The following is a 17324-nucleotide window of genomic DNA, read 5'->3' as shown; positions in this document are numbered from 1 at the left end:
AACAAAACAAAACAAAAAACATTCCAGTATGTGTCCAGAGCACGAGCTCAAAATGCAGTGGATGCTCTCACGATCGTGTGGCCGTACAGCTTTGTATCGGTTCCACCGTTTCCGCTGCTTCCTAGGTTGCTAAAGCGGACCAAACGAGAGTCCACGACGGTCATACTAGTGGTGCCTTATTGGCCTCGGGAAGCATGGTTCTCAGATCTCCCCGAACTTCTCGCGGCCGGTCCTTGACCGCGTACGCCACGTCCGGATCTGTTACAACAGGGTCAGTTTCTTTACCCGATTTAGCGCACCTGCATTTGCCAGGGTGGTTGTTGAAACCGCCCTCTTATTAAGGGAGAATTCCAGATTCCAGAATCTGTTTCTACTAACCAGGTTACGTGCCAGGAAGCCAGTTATGGCAGCTCATTATCACAGAATTTGGCATGCTTATGTAGGTTGGTGGGAAGCTCGGACGTTTCCGACATCATCTTTCAAGTTATCCCCTCTTTTAATATTTTTACAGACTGGGTTAGGTGGAGGACTGTTTATCTACACTAAAGGTGCAGGTCTCTGCCTTGTCAGTTTACTTTCACAGGCGTTTGGCTCTTTTGCCGACTATACACACCTTTCTGCAAGGTGTCCTCAGAGTACGATCTCCATTTATACCTCCTACTATGCCATGGGACTTGAATCTGGTTTTAGATTTAATTTTTTCCTTACAATCTTCATATTTTGAACCCTTACAACAAGTGGATGTTAAGCTTTTCACTTGGAAAACAGTTTCCCTTAGCCTCAGCAAGGCGTGTTTTAACATTGGGTGCCTGCTCATGCAAGTCACCATATCTGGTGTTTTATGATCATAGAGCGAAACTTCGCACAAATTCCGTTTTCTTACCTAAGATGTTATACATCACTTAATCAATCGTAGTTCCTGTGTTATCAGTAGGTTCAGGAACTTCAATTACTTGAGATGTGGTACGCGCTCTGTGCGTTTATGTAGCCCAAAACATCAACTGTACGTAACACAGACATACAGTTTGTTCTCTGTAATGTAGTTATCTTGGCTTTGCCAGCTTCCAAGCAGACCTTATACCATACATCAGGCTTAGCTTCATCATAGGCTACAACCGCCTCCATCAGTGTCAGGCTATTTCACACGTTCCTTGTGAAAGTCATACGCAGCAGGTCGTGGACCTTCTAAGAAACAACTTAGACAAGCTGCTACAGGGTCATCGGTGCATGACCATCAGTGCACACGTTGTGCGCTTTTGCAAGTTTTGCTACGTTTACGGCATCAGCATATAGCTTTGGCCGTCTAGTGTTACAGGTGCCAAACTGCTCTCCCGCCCAAGGGGGAAACTTTGGTACGTCCCAAGAGTACTCCAGTGGATGAAAAAGAAAGTAGGATTTTGGTACTTACCAGGTAAATCCTTTTATTTGAATCCATAGGGGGCACTGGACGCCCACCCAGAGCAGTTTTACCTGTCTTGTGGTAAGCTCAGTGGATCTTATGGGAACACATTATCACCAATGGATACGATGTTATGGTGATATTTATTATGGTGTAAACTGTTTAGTTGTCCGTTACGTTATGTGTCAACTTTAGTGTTGACCGTTATAATTTACGTTATGTGTCAACTTTAGTGTTGACCGTTATATTATAATGTTATATGTAATTCTCTATGGTTCATCCTCTCTATCGCTCCTGTTCGGCTCAGTAAAAATACTGAAGTCTCTATGGGAGTATGGAGGGGGTAACCAGTTACTAATTTAAATATTTAAATGTGCCATTTCCGGCTACGCCCTGTCCATATCCCAAGAGTACTCCAGTGCCCCCTATGGATTCAAAGAAAAGGATTTACCTGGTAAGTACCAAAATCCTACTTTTATAAAGTGGTCACTGCTGGTACTTGGCCTATGTGAAAACACCGGTAACTTACATGAATATTTTTATCCTATTTTTTTTAAATTTTTTGTGAAATCTATATGGAAGGTAGCTGCCAGTTGTTTTTGTGTCTAAATCTGCCGAATGTAGAGTGCACTTACTAGTCTGACTTACTGGGCATGAAGTCAATCATACAGACATCCATGGTGGAAAGTATTTCCTATTCTTTGGCTGGTTGATGAATTTAAAACTTGAATGAGCATCTGTTGTGACTGAAAGTCCCCCTGGTCTTGGAAAAGAATATTTGTTTGCTTGTGTCATTAATTTAAGGTAATGCTAAAGTAGACCAATAAGGACCATGCACAATTGGAAGTGCTTTTGACCTTGCCATGTGCTTCTGCAGGGAGAAATTGTCATTTCCTTGATCCATTGTGTATAGCACAATATTATGTTTGAAACACTTCATTTTATTTGATTGCAATGCTTGGTGGTAAAGAAACAGATTAGTGAGCCATTGCCTGTGAATTGTAACTAGTGCAATCCTTGGACAGCTTCACACACAATATGCAGTGCAGGGAGAGAGCTGTGTGGAGAAATTAATTCTGATGCAAGAGCTATGATTCACTGAGCAAGGTTAGAGCGCTTTCTCCAAGTAGCTGTAAGCTTTGTCTGACAGCTGACAAGGACCTTGCATGTTGATAATGTAGGGCAAAATGCTATGCTCCAGTTCCTGTAACACATCCCCTTGTGTGCAGGTTGATATTGTGTTTTGTAACTTTCACTCCTGTCTCTCTGGATAACTTTGACTCTAATTCAGTCACTTGCAAATTAAAGTATTGTAAATTGTAATATTTTTAGATTTGCGTAGCAGTCGACATAATGTATGTACAGGTGTGTCCTCATACACCTTGCCTCAGTATGCCAAGTGAGCCACCAGGTACTGTGCAACGGAGTCTGTATACAAAGCACAATGGAGCTTGGCATTAAAAAAGCTGTGGCTGCTGCATCAGAGCAATTTGTATACTGATTCTGAGATTCAATAGCATACAGATTTACACATATCAAATTAATCCGTTTGCAACTAATATGCAGTGTTGGGCGAAAGACACTTGACGCAAGCGAAGTCGCACGGGTCCTGGTCCTCCATGAAGAGCTGTTTGACATGTCTGCAGCAACAGCATATTAGGCCACATCTGTACCAGAAAAGATCTTACAAATTCTAATGCTCATTTTCTTTACTTTGTAGGTACTGTAGCAAGCTCTCAACAGTCTTATCAGGAAGCTTTTGAAATTAGTAAAAGCGAGATGCAGCCTACACATCCAATTCGACTTGGTCTGGCTTTAAATTTCTCAGTGTTTTATTATGAAATTCTTAACTCTCCGGAAAAGGCCTGCAGTCTAGCAAAATCAGTAAGTGTTTTACTGCACCTCCTCCTTTTCTGGTGCTTTCTTACATTAGTATCTTTCTTTTTTATTTTTTTCTCCAACATTTATTCCTTATGGACTACTAACATTGCTAGGTTGCAATATCAATATATTAGTCAGCTCTAGACAGCTTGTGAAAGCAAATATTTATCATTGTGGTCTAATCATGAGGTGCAGAATTTCATTCTAGAAATACAATGCTTGTCCAAAAGTGAATATTTTCTCTCTCCAGGCATTTGATGAGGCGATAGCTGAACTGGACACATTGAATGAGGAGTCATACAAAGACAGCACTCTTATCATGCAGCTACTAAGGGACAATCTTACAGTAAGTCAAATTCTTCTTTTTTTTTGTCAAGATCTTGAAATGAACAAACTTTAAATCTCCAACTTGATCCTGTTCCTACGTTTATATGTGTAAACGTCCAGAACTGCTAATAACCCTAGTTTATGGCACTTAAGGGGCAAACAAGTACCAAATGAAATTTGTCATCTTTTCATATGACCTTAAGTGAGAACTTTTTAATACTATTTAATTTGGGAATAGTACATATGTGTTACGTAGCAGTGCAACACTGTTTATTCTCTGATGTGCACAGCCAAACAATGAGGTAGATGTATCACTTGTTGTTGGGGTGGGGAAGTAGTATCAGCGCACATTGTGTGCACTGATACTGCTCCCCCCCCCCCCCCCCCCCTATGTATTACCGCGGCGGTGTGTGCTCAGTAACTTTTCGATAGCCGATGACACCTACTATCGATCTCTGGCTGTGGGGGCTGACAGCTCTGGACTGCATGTGAGATCTCTTGTGAGTAGCGTGATCTCTTCTATGTGCCCTGGAACTGGCCGGGCAGGGAGACACGACGCATCAGCACTAAGATGATGCACTTTGCTCAGATGGGCATTTCACCCTGGTAACGAAGAGAAGCAGGAAATGCTATAGCGTCAGTCTGTGCCGCTATAATACATTTGCCCTAATGTGTCCACACATAACCAAGACTTAACTAGCCACATAATGTCTTGACATCTCTCACTGTGATAAACATTGTGTTATCGAATTATGATCTAAAGCTTAGGGGGACGTGTATTACACCGTCTGTAGAGTGGAGAATTTGGCCATAGCAACTAATCAGCTTCTACTTATTATTTTATAGAACTTACTTGATAAATGCTAGCTAGAAGCTGATTTACAGATGTAGTCACGTTCAGCTTTGCTGCAAACTAGTATGAGACTAGTCATGGGTCCGACTGAACCATGCATTCCCTATGGGCACTTTTTCGCAATCGCTTTGATCGCGGAAAAGCTGAACATTGCTACTGTATATGGGAATCCTCTCCACGTGTCCTAAGGGGATGCAGTTAAAATGCCGGCTGTGGGGATACCGACTCCAGAATCCCGACAGCCAGCATTTTACAGAAGCCCAAAATCCTGACACCTGGCCTGTTTATCCACTTGGTTGATTGGTCCATGCCACCAATCGAGTGGGAATAGAACCTGCGACGAGCAAAGCTCACAACCAGACTCAATTCGTCCTAAGAAGACTAAGGGGTATATGCAATTCACGGCGAATCGCGGCAATTTTTCGCCGTTTTTTTTTCCGACTCAATTCGCCAGGTGAATTCCGGCAGGTGCCTGCCGGAATTCACCATATTCAATGAAAAACGGATTCGCCAGAATCGCGGGCGAAAATCGGCCGATTTGGCGGATTTTGCCGCGATTTTAAAAAACGGTAAAAAACGGGAAAAACCCGGAAAAAAAAATGGCGTGGGGTCCCCCCTCCAAAGCATAACCAGCCTCGGGCTCTTCGAGCTGGTCCTGGTTCTAAAAATGCAGGGGAAAAATTGGGCAGGGATCCCCTGTATTTTTAAAACCAGAACCCGGCTCTGCGCCTGGTGCTGGTGCCAAAAATACGGGGGACAAAAAGAGTAGGGGTCCCCCGTATTTTTAACACCAGCATCGGGCTCCACTAGCTGGACAGATAATGCCACAGCCGGGGGTCACTTTTATGCCGTGCCCTGCGGCCGTGGCATTAACTACCCAACTAGTCACCCCTGGCCGGGGTACCCTGGGGGAGTGGGGACCCCTACAATCAAGGGGCCCCCCCCCCCCCAGCCACCCAAGGGCCAGGGGTGAAGCCCGAGGCTGTCCCCCCCCCCCCCCCCCCCCCCATCCAATGGGCTGCGGATGGGGGGGCTGATAGCCTTTTGTGATAATAAAAATATATTGTTTTTTCCATTAGTACTACAAGTCCCAGCAAGCCTCCCCCGCAAGCTGGTACTTGGAGAACCACAAGTACCAGCATGCGGGAGAAAAACGGGCCCGCTGGTACCTGTAGTACTACTGAAAAAAAAATACCCAAATAAAAACAGGACACACACACCGTGAAAGTAAAACTTTATTTCATACGCCGACACACACATAATACTTATGTTGACACGCCGACTGCCACGGTCTCCGACGATCCGAGGTACCTGTGAAAAAATTATACTCACCTTCCAGCGTCCAGAGGTACATCCAGGTCCAGAGATAATCCACGTACTTGGCAAAACAAAAAAACGAACAACGATCCATACCGGACTAGAAAGGGGTCCAATGCTTTCACATCAGACCCCTTTCTCCCGAATGCCGGGACATCACGTGACTCCTGTCACTGAAGTCCCTTCAGCCAATCAGGAAGCGCTACTTCCGTGGCGCTCATCTGATTGGCTGTGCGCTGTCTGTGATGTGACAGCGCATCGCAAAGCCACTCTATTACTTTCAATGGTGGGAACTTAGCGGCTAGCGGGGGGGTCACCCGCCGGTCAGCCGCTGACCGGCGGGTGACCTCACCGCTAGCCGCTAAGTTCCCACCATTGAATATAATGGACTGGGCTGTGCGATGTGCTGTCTGCTCAGACGCACAGAGCCAATCAGATGAGCGCAACGAAGTTGCGCTTCCTGATTGGCTATAGAGACCTTTCTGTGACAGCTGTCACTGACAGGTCTCTCTGCATTCGGGGATAGGGGTCCCATGTGTCAGCATGGGACCCCTTTCAGTCCGGCATGGAGCGGGTGTTCGGTTTGTTTTCTTTCTCCAAGTACGTGGATTTATCTCTGGAGCCTGGTTGAGGTGAGTATATTGATCTTTTATTTTCATGTACCCCTGGATTCTACATGGAGAAGAGGACCGATGTCGGCGTGTGAACAAAGGTAAGTATGTGTGTGTCGACGTATGAAATAAAGTTTTACTTTCACGGTGTGTGTGTCCTGTTTTTATTTGGGTATTTTTTTTCCAGTAGTACTACAGGTACCAGCGGGCCCGTTTTTCTCCCGCATGCTGGTACTTGTGGTTCTCCAAGTACCAGCTTGCGGGGGAGGCTTGCTGGGACTTGTAGTACTGCTGGAAAAAACAATATTCTTTTCATGATCACAAAAGGCTATCAGCCCCCCCATCCGCAGCCCATTGGATGGGGGGGGGGACAGCCTCGGGCTTCACCCCTGGCCCTTGGGTGGCTGGGGGGGGGGACCCCTTGATTGAAGGGGTCCCCACTCCCCCAGGGTACCCCGGCCAGGGGTGACTAGTTGGATATTTAATGCCACGGCCGCAGGGCACGGCATAAAAGTGACCCCCGGCTGTGGCATTATCTGTCCAGCTAGTGGAGCCCGATGCTGGTGTTAAAAATACGGGGGACCCCTACGCTTTTTGTCCCCCGTATTTTTGGCACCAGCACCAGGCGCAGAGCCCGGTGCTGGTTTTAAAAATACGGGGGATCCCCTGTCAATTTTCCCCCCGCATTTTTAGAACCAGGACCAGCTCGAAGAGCCCGAGGCTGGTTATGCTTTGGAGGGGGGACCCCACGCCATTTTTTTTTTATGATTTCACCGTTCCAGCATAAAAAAATAAATAAAAAAAAAAATAATATTTTAAAAAATATATAAATAATATTTGTGCCTCCAAAAAAAAAAAAAAGTACCTAATCCCTTCTAATATAAATAGATCTGCTATTCCCCCAAAAAAAAACACAAAAAAAAAACATGTTTAAATTTTTTTTATTTGTTTTCACCCTCAAGTGTGGCGGATTGAAAATGACGAATTTGCTGTCTAAAAGCACTGCTGTCGAATTTCCAAACTTGAATTGAATATGCTTTGGTCGAATTGCAGCACTTGTATCATTGCAGAAAAGTCGAATTTGCAAAAATTCGAATTTCAAAAAGTCGAATTTTGAAAGTCCGTTTTTTGGTCGGAAAGCACTGAATTGCATAGGCGATTTTTTTTTTTGGTCGAAAATGACCCGAAATTCGACAATTTCGGGAATTCGACCGCAATTGCATATACCCCTAAGTGAGTAGCAAGAAATGTTACTAGGTTGATCCAATTGTGCTAGACTTCTGCAGAACACGATCAGGCCTATACACAAATATTTAATGTTTGTAGACTGAAAAGAGAAAAAACTTATTACATTCTTACTTCTGAAACTGGAGATAGCTTTAGCGTCTTAGAAGCCTGAGGGTAGTGGACATACCCAGGCCAATAGACAATCCTGCAGGACCCAAACAACTGTGCTGTTTAAAAACCTAGGTTATAAAAGGAAATCTAAAAGCAATCCAATAAAGATCGCTTTACTTCACAGTATAGTCTGCAACTTGCTTTTTTTTTTTTTTTCTAAAGCCACTGCTTTATAGCTGTATGTATGTGTATATATATATATGTGTGTGTGTATCTATCTGTCTATCTATCAAGAAGGATGCAGCAGGCACTCACTATTATAACAGCCACCGGGGTGCCATCCCATGAATGTATACAAAGATGCAGTCCACTGGTGTAGAATAACCAGATAATTCCCCCAGACAGGGACCAGGCGGCACTCCACGGATTTTTGAAAACAGCAGCTTATTTATTTAAAGTGCAAATAGTGCATAGTGAGCATAATTCCGACGTTTCAACGCCCATAGGCGGTTTTTTCAAGGTGTTCAAACTAGTGTAGTAAACACAAAACAAACACAGACCCACCAGTGTACTTATCTAAATAGTCTCCACGTGTAAGGTCTCCCTGGGTCAGCTTCCGGACGCCTGCGGTGTGCGCGCTCCCAAGCTCCGTCACCGGCTTCCACTGATGACGTTGCGTCGTTGCTAGGCAACCGGACGCGGCTGTTGCTCCCACCGCGGCTCACGGTAGCCGCTCAAGGGCAGACTGAAAAGAGCAAATAGACACATATGTGAAAGGTGCTCCCAAAGAAGCGTGCAAGTAAAAAGATTAAAAGCATTAAAGCAAGAACACCCAGGAGAATGATGCAATATCACTGCAGATCGGAAGATCCCTGCCAATGACCTAATAATGTTATAACAGTATAAACAGGAACCTTAATTCCCCACACCCCTATCCAACACAAGGGGGACAGGTCACTTCACCCGGCACCACATAGGAGTGAGGTACTAAAGAATGGTTAAATATATACCACATAACAGCTGATGACATAACGAGAACAATTGAGCAATCATACTATAGTTGACATGAATGGATTAATATAGCCCAATGAGCATAGTTTTCATAAGGAGTCATATGCTGCATAATAATATGATGTGATCATAAAAAGACATTCCACGGCATTTGTTCATTAAGGCCACTCGGTGTTAAAGAGTTCAATTTGTAGATCCATCTTGCTTCTTTTTGAGCCAGGACCTTTGCTCTGTCACCCCCTCGTGGTAATATCGGAACGTGGTCCAAGATCTTATATTTAAGGTCAGATAAGGAATGTTTGGCCAATTTCAAGTGGCGTGCCACTGGTTGGTCACTTCTTTTTTCCTCCCTCAATCGCCCCCCTTATAGCAGAGCGATGTAACGCCATACGTTCCCTGAACGTTCTGATAGTCTGACCCACATAAATCCGCATGGACAAGAAATCACGTAGATCACGAATTGGGTTGTGCATGTCACATAATGTTGTATCCGATGTGACATCTGAGTCCTTGGATGCACAAATGTAGGACCCGTATTCATGTAGCAGCATGTCTCACAAGAAAGGCATTTAAAGCATCCCTTGGTATTAATTGTCTGTTTAGGGGACACATCCGTCTTTACTAACAAATCATGGAGATTTCTGCCCCTCTTATAGCTTGGCATAATTGTTTTATTTTTAAAGCATGGCAGGTACCTATCGGAGGTGACAATGGGCCACACGGCCTTAGTTGCTCTGGATAACACACCACTGGCCGTAGTGAATTCGGTGACCAGAGGGATTTTATTAGCCATCTTTCTAGAACAAGGTCTTAAAAGTTGTTCCCTGGGAATCATCATCACCTCTTCCTTTAATTCCAGCAACACCCTTCTGTCATAACCCCGTACAAGGAATTTCTGCACAACTTTATCAAGTGCCGGTTCCAAACATGATCTGTCATTCGTGATACGTGCTGCTCTCATAAGTTGGGATTTTGGGAGACCCCTCTTTAACGAGGGTGGATGGAAGCTATTATGGAGTAGCAGGGTGTTCCGATCTGTTTTATAGAATACCTCAGTAGTAATCTTGCAGTGTTTAATTCCAATCGCCACTTTCAAATAGTTGATGTTACTGGTACTCATGCATGCCGTTAGTTTAACTGGTGAATCGCTGTTAATGGCTGCAATGTGGGACTCCAGGGTCGTCTGTGTCCCACCCCAGAACAGGTTTAAATCGTCAATGTACCGCCTATATAATATAATACTAGAGGAAATAAGCGGAGATGAAAAGAAAAACAACTGTTCTTGAAAAAACATGTAAATGTTAGCGTACATGGGGGCTACTGGAGACCCCATGGCACACCCAGCTACCTGTAAATAATAATCCCCATTGTGAATGAAATAATTATGTGTCAAAACAAATTCTAATAATTGTATGAAAAGAGGGATATCCAATTGATCAAATTGATTAGTGTGCAAAAAAGTCTCTACAGCCCTCAACCCTGCCTCGTGTGGAATGATGGTATAGAGACTCTTTACATCCATGGTACACATAATTGTATCCGGTGGTACATCTGTGATTTCTTCCAGCAAATTAAGTAAATGTGTAGTGTCCTTTAAAATTGTGCTTTGAACCATCACCAAAGGTTGCAAAAATGTATCAAGATACTGTGAAATAGGCTGGGACAACGACCCTCTGGTAGATATGATCGGTCTGCCTGGGGGGGACACGGGGTCCTTGTGCACCTTTGGTAGTGTATATAACACAGGGGTGACCGGTGCCTCCTGAATCAAGGCCATTTTTGCCTCCATATCAATCAACCCATTCTTCACCGCTGTGGACAAAATGGAATCCAGTTTCTGATAACGATCGGTAGGATTATAGTGTAATTTCTTATACGTAGCAGTATCGGATAGCTGTTTATCAATTTCACTAATATAATCGGATTTATTTTGAATCGCAATAGCTCCGCCCTTATCCGCTGGACGGATGGTGATATCAGAATAGGATTGTAAATCCTTAATGGCTTGAGCTTCCAATTCCGTGACATTTTTATATATTTTAGGTTGTGCCGCAGAGAATTTAGATACGGAGTCATCTAGAAGTCTAGAGAGGGTTTTCAGTGCAGGGTTGTTGGAGACGGGGTCAAACTTGGATTTTTTTCTTCATGGAACCTGGATCCTTCATTTGAGTATTAGACCTATGTTGGAAAAATTATTTCTATCGGAGATTCCATGTGAATCTGTACTCTTCCACCTTCCAACGAAATGGATCATAGTTGTTGGTGGGAATAAATGAAAGACCTTTGTTCAAGACTTGTACCTCCGACTCTGATAATGCCCTATCCGAAAGATTAAATATCAAATCTTTTTCTTCTCCTTTTGATTTATTGGAGGCCTTCCAGAGCCTTTGGTTTTGCCCCCCGCGTCTTGTTTGCTGGAACCTGGACTTTCCACGCGACGACGGGTTGTTACTCCTAAAGGGGCTGAACCAGGGGAATGTGGCTCATCAGTGTCATTAACCACAAAGTCACTGTCACTGTTAGATGAATTGGGGTTCTTTTGGAACCTGCCCCGTCTGTCCCTCCAAGTCGGTCGTTTCCTGGTATATCTTGGGGGGTCCACCTCCATACCCTGGAGCCACCGATAGACCCTATGGTCCTCATAGTCCATGTTAACACTATGAAGTTTGGCTTTTTTGAAGTTGATGAGATCCTGTTTATATTTGTTGACTTGGGCTTCCAACTTTTCCCAAGTCGGCACAAACTTAGGGTCCTCCAAAATCTCCTTGTGCTCCACTGTTGCGGCCATGATTTTAGCACGGAATTTTTTTAACTCTTTACCCGCTTCTTCTGTGACAAGTAGTATCAGATCCATACTACATTTATTCAAAATGGAGATCCACCGATGACAAAATTCAGGGTTACTCCGTCCGATCGTAGGAGTATTCCTAATGCGGAACCCCCTAGGGATTTTTTTCGCTCTATAATAGTCAGACAGCGATGTCCCATGGAGTAAATAGTCTATTTCTTTTTTCTTTAACCTCAATAGGTTGTGATACACTTCATCAACGGTGACATCAGCCTGCCCACTAAGTAGATCCTCATCAAATAAAATTTCAGCTGCTTGGGCATCTGTGTAGCAGAAGGTATCTTGCAATGCTGCAGTTACATCCAACATCATTGCATGTTTGGGAATTGCGCCAGAGCTGCTGGTCGTCATTCTCCCAGTGGAGTGGTCTGGGGGAATTACCTGGTTATTCTACACCAGTGGACTGCATCTTTGTGTGTGTGTGTGTGTATGTATATATGTGTGTGTGTATGTGTATATATATGTATGTATATATATATATATATATATATATATATATATATATATATATATATATATATATATATATATATATGTATATGTGTGTGTATATATATATATATATATATATATATATATATATATATATATATATATATATATATATGTTATGTGTGTGTATATATATGTATGTGTATATATATATATATATAATATATATTTTTATTCTATAGTGTAGCATTACTGCCTCAACACAGAGGACGTGTTCGATTCCCACCATGGCCCTGTGTGGAGTTTGTATACTCTCCCCGTGCTTGCATGGGTTTCCTCCAGGGTACTCCATAGTTACGCAGTACATAACCATGTTTTAATCTTGTTGATTCATGCACTTTGGGGCACACAGTCTTCTTCTGGTGTGTGTAATAAATAAAAAATGTAATTGTGTATGTATATATGCAAAAAAAAAATAAAAAAAAAATATATATATATATGTGTGTGTTATGGATGCAAAAAATAAGGGGTGCAAGACATCATGTATCTGGTTGCTGAATTGTATATGTGCCAGCATTGGGGCATTTCACAGCGTAATCTTTGCAACGACATGGACTGAAAGTGTTTTCAGTTGGTGGGGAAAGCGTAGCAGAACATTACCTACTTTTATTTTTGGGAGGGGTCTGTTCAATTATATACGATGTGACATTGTATGCCACAGGGTGATACTCAGTGCACATATCACCTGTAAATACAGTAGCCTGACATTGTGAATTTTCTTGTGCACTCTTATGGGGGTTTGAGGTAAAATGCATGCTGTAGGGTCAATGAGTGCTAATATAGGCATCTTAATGCCATCATGGTGACACATCTACCCTACATTTACTTGAATTATTACTTATTAGATTGAAGCCTTTTGAAAAGTTTGTTCTCTGGACGTCCTTAAATTCAAAGTGTATGAAACTTTCAGATGCACTTTAGAATGCTGTTCCATTTGTAGGTGAAGTTTCTGGAAAGTCATTGTGCTATGTACACTAATGTTGTGTTTGTCTTACAGCTATGGACCTCAGAACATCAGAGTGAGGAGGCCGATAACGTAGAGGGAGACAACTAACTGCCACGCATCAATTTTTATTTTTTAGTTTTTTGGGTTTTTTTTTCACCGTCACTCTGTATTGTATATCCCTTTTTGTGCAACCAGTAAAGAGAATAGTACATCGACTTTCACAACCTCCGTGTAGCAGAACAATTTGTGGATTAAGGAAAATTGCAGGTGTCTTACAGGAGAAATGCATGCCAACTTTTATGTATATATGATATTTTACATTTATATCATATATGATTTAAAAAATGTAATTGTCTTCATTTTTAACTGAACACTGTGATGACGGGGTTTTGTTACTAAAAATCTAGATTTTTTTTTTTTTTTTTCCATTTATTCAATATTTACAGCCTATTTTAGGACAAAGTCGAAGTACAATTCTGCACCTGTTTTACAGGATGTTAGTGACCATACTGTAACCTTTGGAATGGATTGGGTTCATACCATGGTGTTTTGGGGTTTTCCTGTAACGATTATATATTTTGATTGATCTAAATGCTACATATTGAACCTAATTTGTAAGCCTGAATATAATCGAGTCTTGTTTTTTGAATATTTAGTCATGTTGAGTTTTTGAATTGGTGTTATGCTCACTTTTGCCACTATATATGTAAAAGGAAAAAATTAGTTTTTATTATACACATCAGGGGCTCAAAACAAAAACATACTGTAAAATACAATTATATTGGTTATCGTTGCTAATATAATAATGACTGTCAGATTCTAAAGGAAATAATGTATGTTTATGGTCTTCCCATCATTATAATACTAGTCATTAGTTCTATCTTTTTGGCCACAGTATTTTAACTGTTTACATTTTTTTGTTTTAATTAAAGCAATCACATATTGTTCTGCTTGCCCATCCTGGTGAATTTTCCAAATTTTCAGTCTGTTAAACTCATTACCTACGCATGGCCTAGTTTGGGTTAGATCCTTAATCAAAAAGTTCTGTGTATTTATACACCGTTTGTCACTTTGCTTTCTACTAATCTGATGAAGATCTTGATAAAGAAAATAAGTTATTCATGAAAAATATTCTAGATATACTTTTTTTTTTTTTTTTTTTTTTTTCCCCCAGTAACAAATTACATTGTTTAATTGTATTAATGCGCAGAGTACTGTATTTAGTTAGTCACTGTTTAGGGTGTCACAGCATTATTCTGACTTTTACATTCCTCTTGGCTGTATCTTTTCTCAATGTCGGTCTGTCTGCTTAAAGGCAACATTCATGCACTGATCTTTAAATCTCTGAACAAAACATACAGTTAATACTTGCGCTTTATAAATGCAGTAGTGAATGTGGAACTGAGCCTGTCTGTATATCTGGTAGCTCTTTATTTTTTTATTATTATTATTATTGCTTTGTTTTTACTGACCAGTATTCTGCCTAAGATTTGCTTCTGTGTTGGTTTGATTACCTAGCACACACGTGGTTGTGAAAATGTAGTCTAGCGGAAAAAAAACGAAAAAAAAAAAAACTGGTTATTGATGTACTCAAATTTGTGTATGTATTTTCAGCAGTTCTTGTTTCACCCTACACAGAATAATCAGGAACATGTAACCATTCAAGAGCAAAAATAAATAATCCATGTTATCAGTTCAGTGTGTTCTATTATATTCACTGAGCAGATGTGATGCCAAGACAATGAAGAAAGTGGAGTTTGTTGAACGCTGCTCTGTTGCAACTCTAGTAAACAATTGTTTATTATTATAATTGGTTGACTTATTGAGTAATGCCAAGGGTTTCTGAATTCTGGCTCTTGGTTGTCTTGAAAAAAAATCTTGTTGGGTTTCTATTAATCATACTAACTTTATTTGGATTTGTCAGTGTAGTTCCTCAGTGGGAGAATCGGGACCATGGAAGCACTGCTGTTTGGAAACCATTTTCTAGACCAGTTGTGAAGTGGAAACGCCATGTCTGAAGATTCTGTGACCACCATGTCTCTTAATTTGTAACTAGCGATGACACAATCTCTGGTACCTACATTGAAGAACAACCAGTGATGTCATTGGGGTCAATTCTATTCAGCCACAGTTGAATAGCGCTGGGAATTAGCTCCCGACGCTATTCAATTCAGCTCCAGTTAAGTCTGCGATGGCTCGTTCTCGCCGACTAAACAGGTGGTTTTGTCGGGAGAATGGGCATTCTCCGACTTAACTCCCCGGCGCGAGGCTGATTCCCGACAATCAGCCTCGCGTCGGCTGCGCTGCAGCACTTTTGTCGGGTTTATTCTCTCATCCCCCGGGGATGAGAGAAGAATTCCCGACAATTGAGGGTCACTCGTCGCTGCTCCCGGCGCTATTCAACTGTCAGTGAATTGAATCGACCACATTGACTGGAATGCAGGCTGCCATTCTATACACTGCGTACCTGTCTGGAATTAAGAGGAGAAGTAGCAAGCATGCTTACCAGTCATTTAGATGGCCAGAGGCAGATGGCAGTAGTGCCTAATATGGGTTGGAGGTTGTGTGACCGGCGGCCGGAATTCTGGCCGTCAGAATGCCGGCAGGGTGGCAAGCGCAACAATGCCCTTTGCGGGCTGTCTGCGATCGCCACAGGTTCTATTCCCACTCTCTGGGTGTCGTGGACACCCACGAGTGGGAAAAGCCCTTAGGCCCCTGCCGGCATTCTGGCAGTTGGGAACCCTGCATCAGTATGCTGACTGCCGGGATGATAACTGCATCCCCCTAATATACATACAGATCGGTATACATGAAGAGACTGGTGGCAATTACATAACTTCCTTCTAGTAATTGTAGAGACAGGAGCATGACTCTGATGAGAACTGCAGAGGAACATACTTTAGTGGTGGTAAGTGCCTAAGAAATTGGTCAATATTATGAGCCTGCCTGCCAATCATCAAGGTGACCTTATCAGACAGGTCCCTAACATTATAGGGGTATGGTAAACCTGCTCTGTCCCTTTACACGCTAGTTTCCACTTTTTCTCTGACGTCCTAGTGGATGCTGGGTACTCCGTAAGGACCATGGGGAATAGACGGGCTCCGCAGGAGACTGGGCACTCTTAAAAGAAAGATTAGGTACTACATCTGGTGTGCACTGGCTCCTCCCTCTATGCCCCTCCTCCAGACCTCAGAATCTGTGCCCGGCCAGAGCTGGATGCACCTAGTGGGCTCTCCTGAGCTTACTAGAAAAAGTATTTGTTAGGTTTTTTTATTTTCAGTGAGATCTGCTGGCAACAGACTCACTGCTACGAGGGACTGAGGGGAGAGAAGCAAACCTACCTGCTTGCAGCTAGCTTGTGCTTCTAAGGCTACTGGACACCATTAGCTCCAGAGGGATCGAACACAGGGCCTGACCTCGGTCGTCCGTTCCCTTAGCCACGCCGCCGTCCCCCTTGCAGAGCCAGAAGACGGAAGAACCCGGAGAAAATCGGCGGCTGAAGACTCCGGTCTTCAATAAGGTAGCGCACTGCAGCTGTGCGCCATTGCTCCCACAGCACACCACACGCTCCGGTCACTGGTGGGTGCAGGGCGCTTGGGGCGCGCGCTCTGGGCTGCAATATGTATACCTTTTTGGCAAAATGCACATAATACAGTTATAAACTGTATATGTGCCTTATCTCCCGCCATAAATATTATTAAAAAAGCGGGAGAAGCCCGCCGCTGAAGGGGCGGGGCTATCTTCCTCAGCACAGCCAGCGCCATTTTCTCTTCACAGTTCCGCTGGAAGGACGCTCCCCAGGCTCTCCCCTGCAGTATACACTACGAGAAGGGTAAAAAAGAGAGGGGGGGCACATAAATTTAGGCGCAAAGGTGATATAAGCAGCTATTGGGGGAAAATTCACTTTCTGTTAGTGTAAATCCCTCTGTATATAGCGCTCTGGTGTGTGCTGGCATACTCCCTCTCTGTCTCCCCAAAGGACTTTGTGGGGTCCTGTCCTCAGAGCATTCCCGGTGTGTCGGTACGGCTGTGTCGACATGTTTAAGGAGGACGCTTACGTGGAGGCGGAGCAGGTGCCGATAAGTGTGATGTCGCCCCCTGCGGGGCCGACACCAGAGTGGATGGATATGTGGAAGGTATTAACCGACAGTGTCAACTCCTTGCATAAAAGGTTCGATGACGCAGCTTTGGGACAGCCGGTATCTCAGCCCGCGCCTGCCCAGGCATCTCAGAGGCCATCAGGGGCTCAAAAACGCCCGCTACCTCAGATGGCAGACACAGATGTCGACACGGAGTCTGAC

At 43.1% G+C, this 17324-nt stretch overlaps 1 protein-coding gene across 1 annotated transcript in view; it reads left to right on the top strand.

Moving 5' to 3' along the window:
* The window catches only part of YWHAB (tyrosine 3-monooxygenase/tryptophan 5-monooxygenase activation protein beta), a 47130-nt gene extending 32414 nt beyond the window's left edge, over window positions 1-14716 (top strand). Inside the window, exons 4-6 of the mRNA XM_063959591.1 lie at window positions 3120-3283; window positions 3531-3626; window positions 13075-14716. Of these exons, the coding sequence (XP_063815661.1) occupies window positions 3120-3283; window positions 3531-3626; window positions 13075-13131 (317 nt within the window). The 3' untranslated portion in view covers window positions 13132-14716. The remainder of the gene's footprint in view (window positions 1-3119; window positions 3284-3530; window positions 3627-13074) is intronic.
* Window positions 14717-17324: the final 2608 nt, after the last annotated feature.

The sequence above is a fragment of the Pseudophryne corroboree genome, chromosome 3 (assembly GCF_028390025.1).
Source record: "Pseudophryne corroboree isolate aPseCor3 chromosome 3, aPseCor3.hap2, whole genome shotgun sequence".
Taxonomy (NCBI): domain Eukaryota; kingdom Metazoa; phylum Chordata; class Amphibia; order Anura; family Myobatrachidae; genus Pseudophryne; species Pseudophryne corroboree.
Note: the sequence above shows the minus strand (reverse complement) of the source record. Positions and strands in the feature narration are given on the sequence as shown.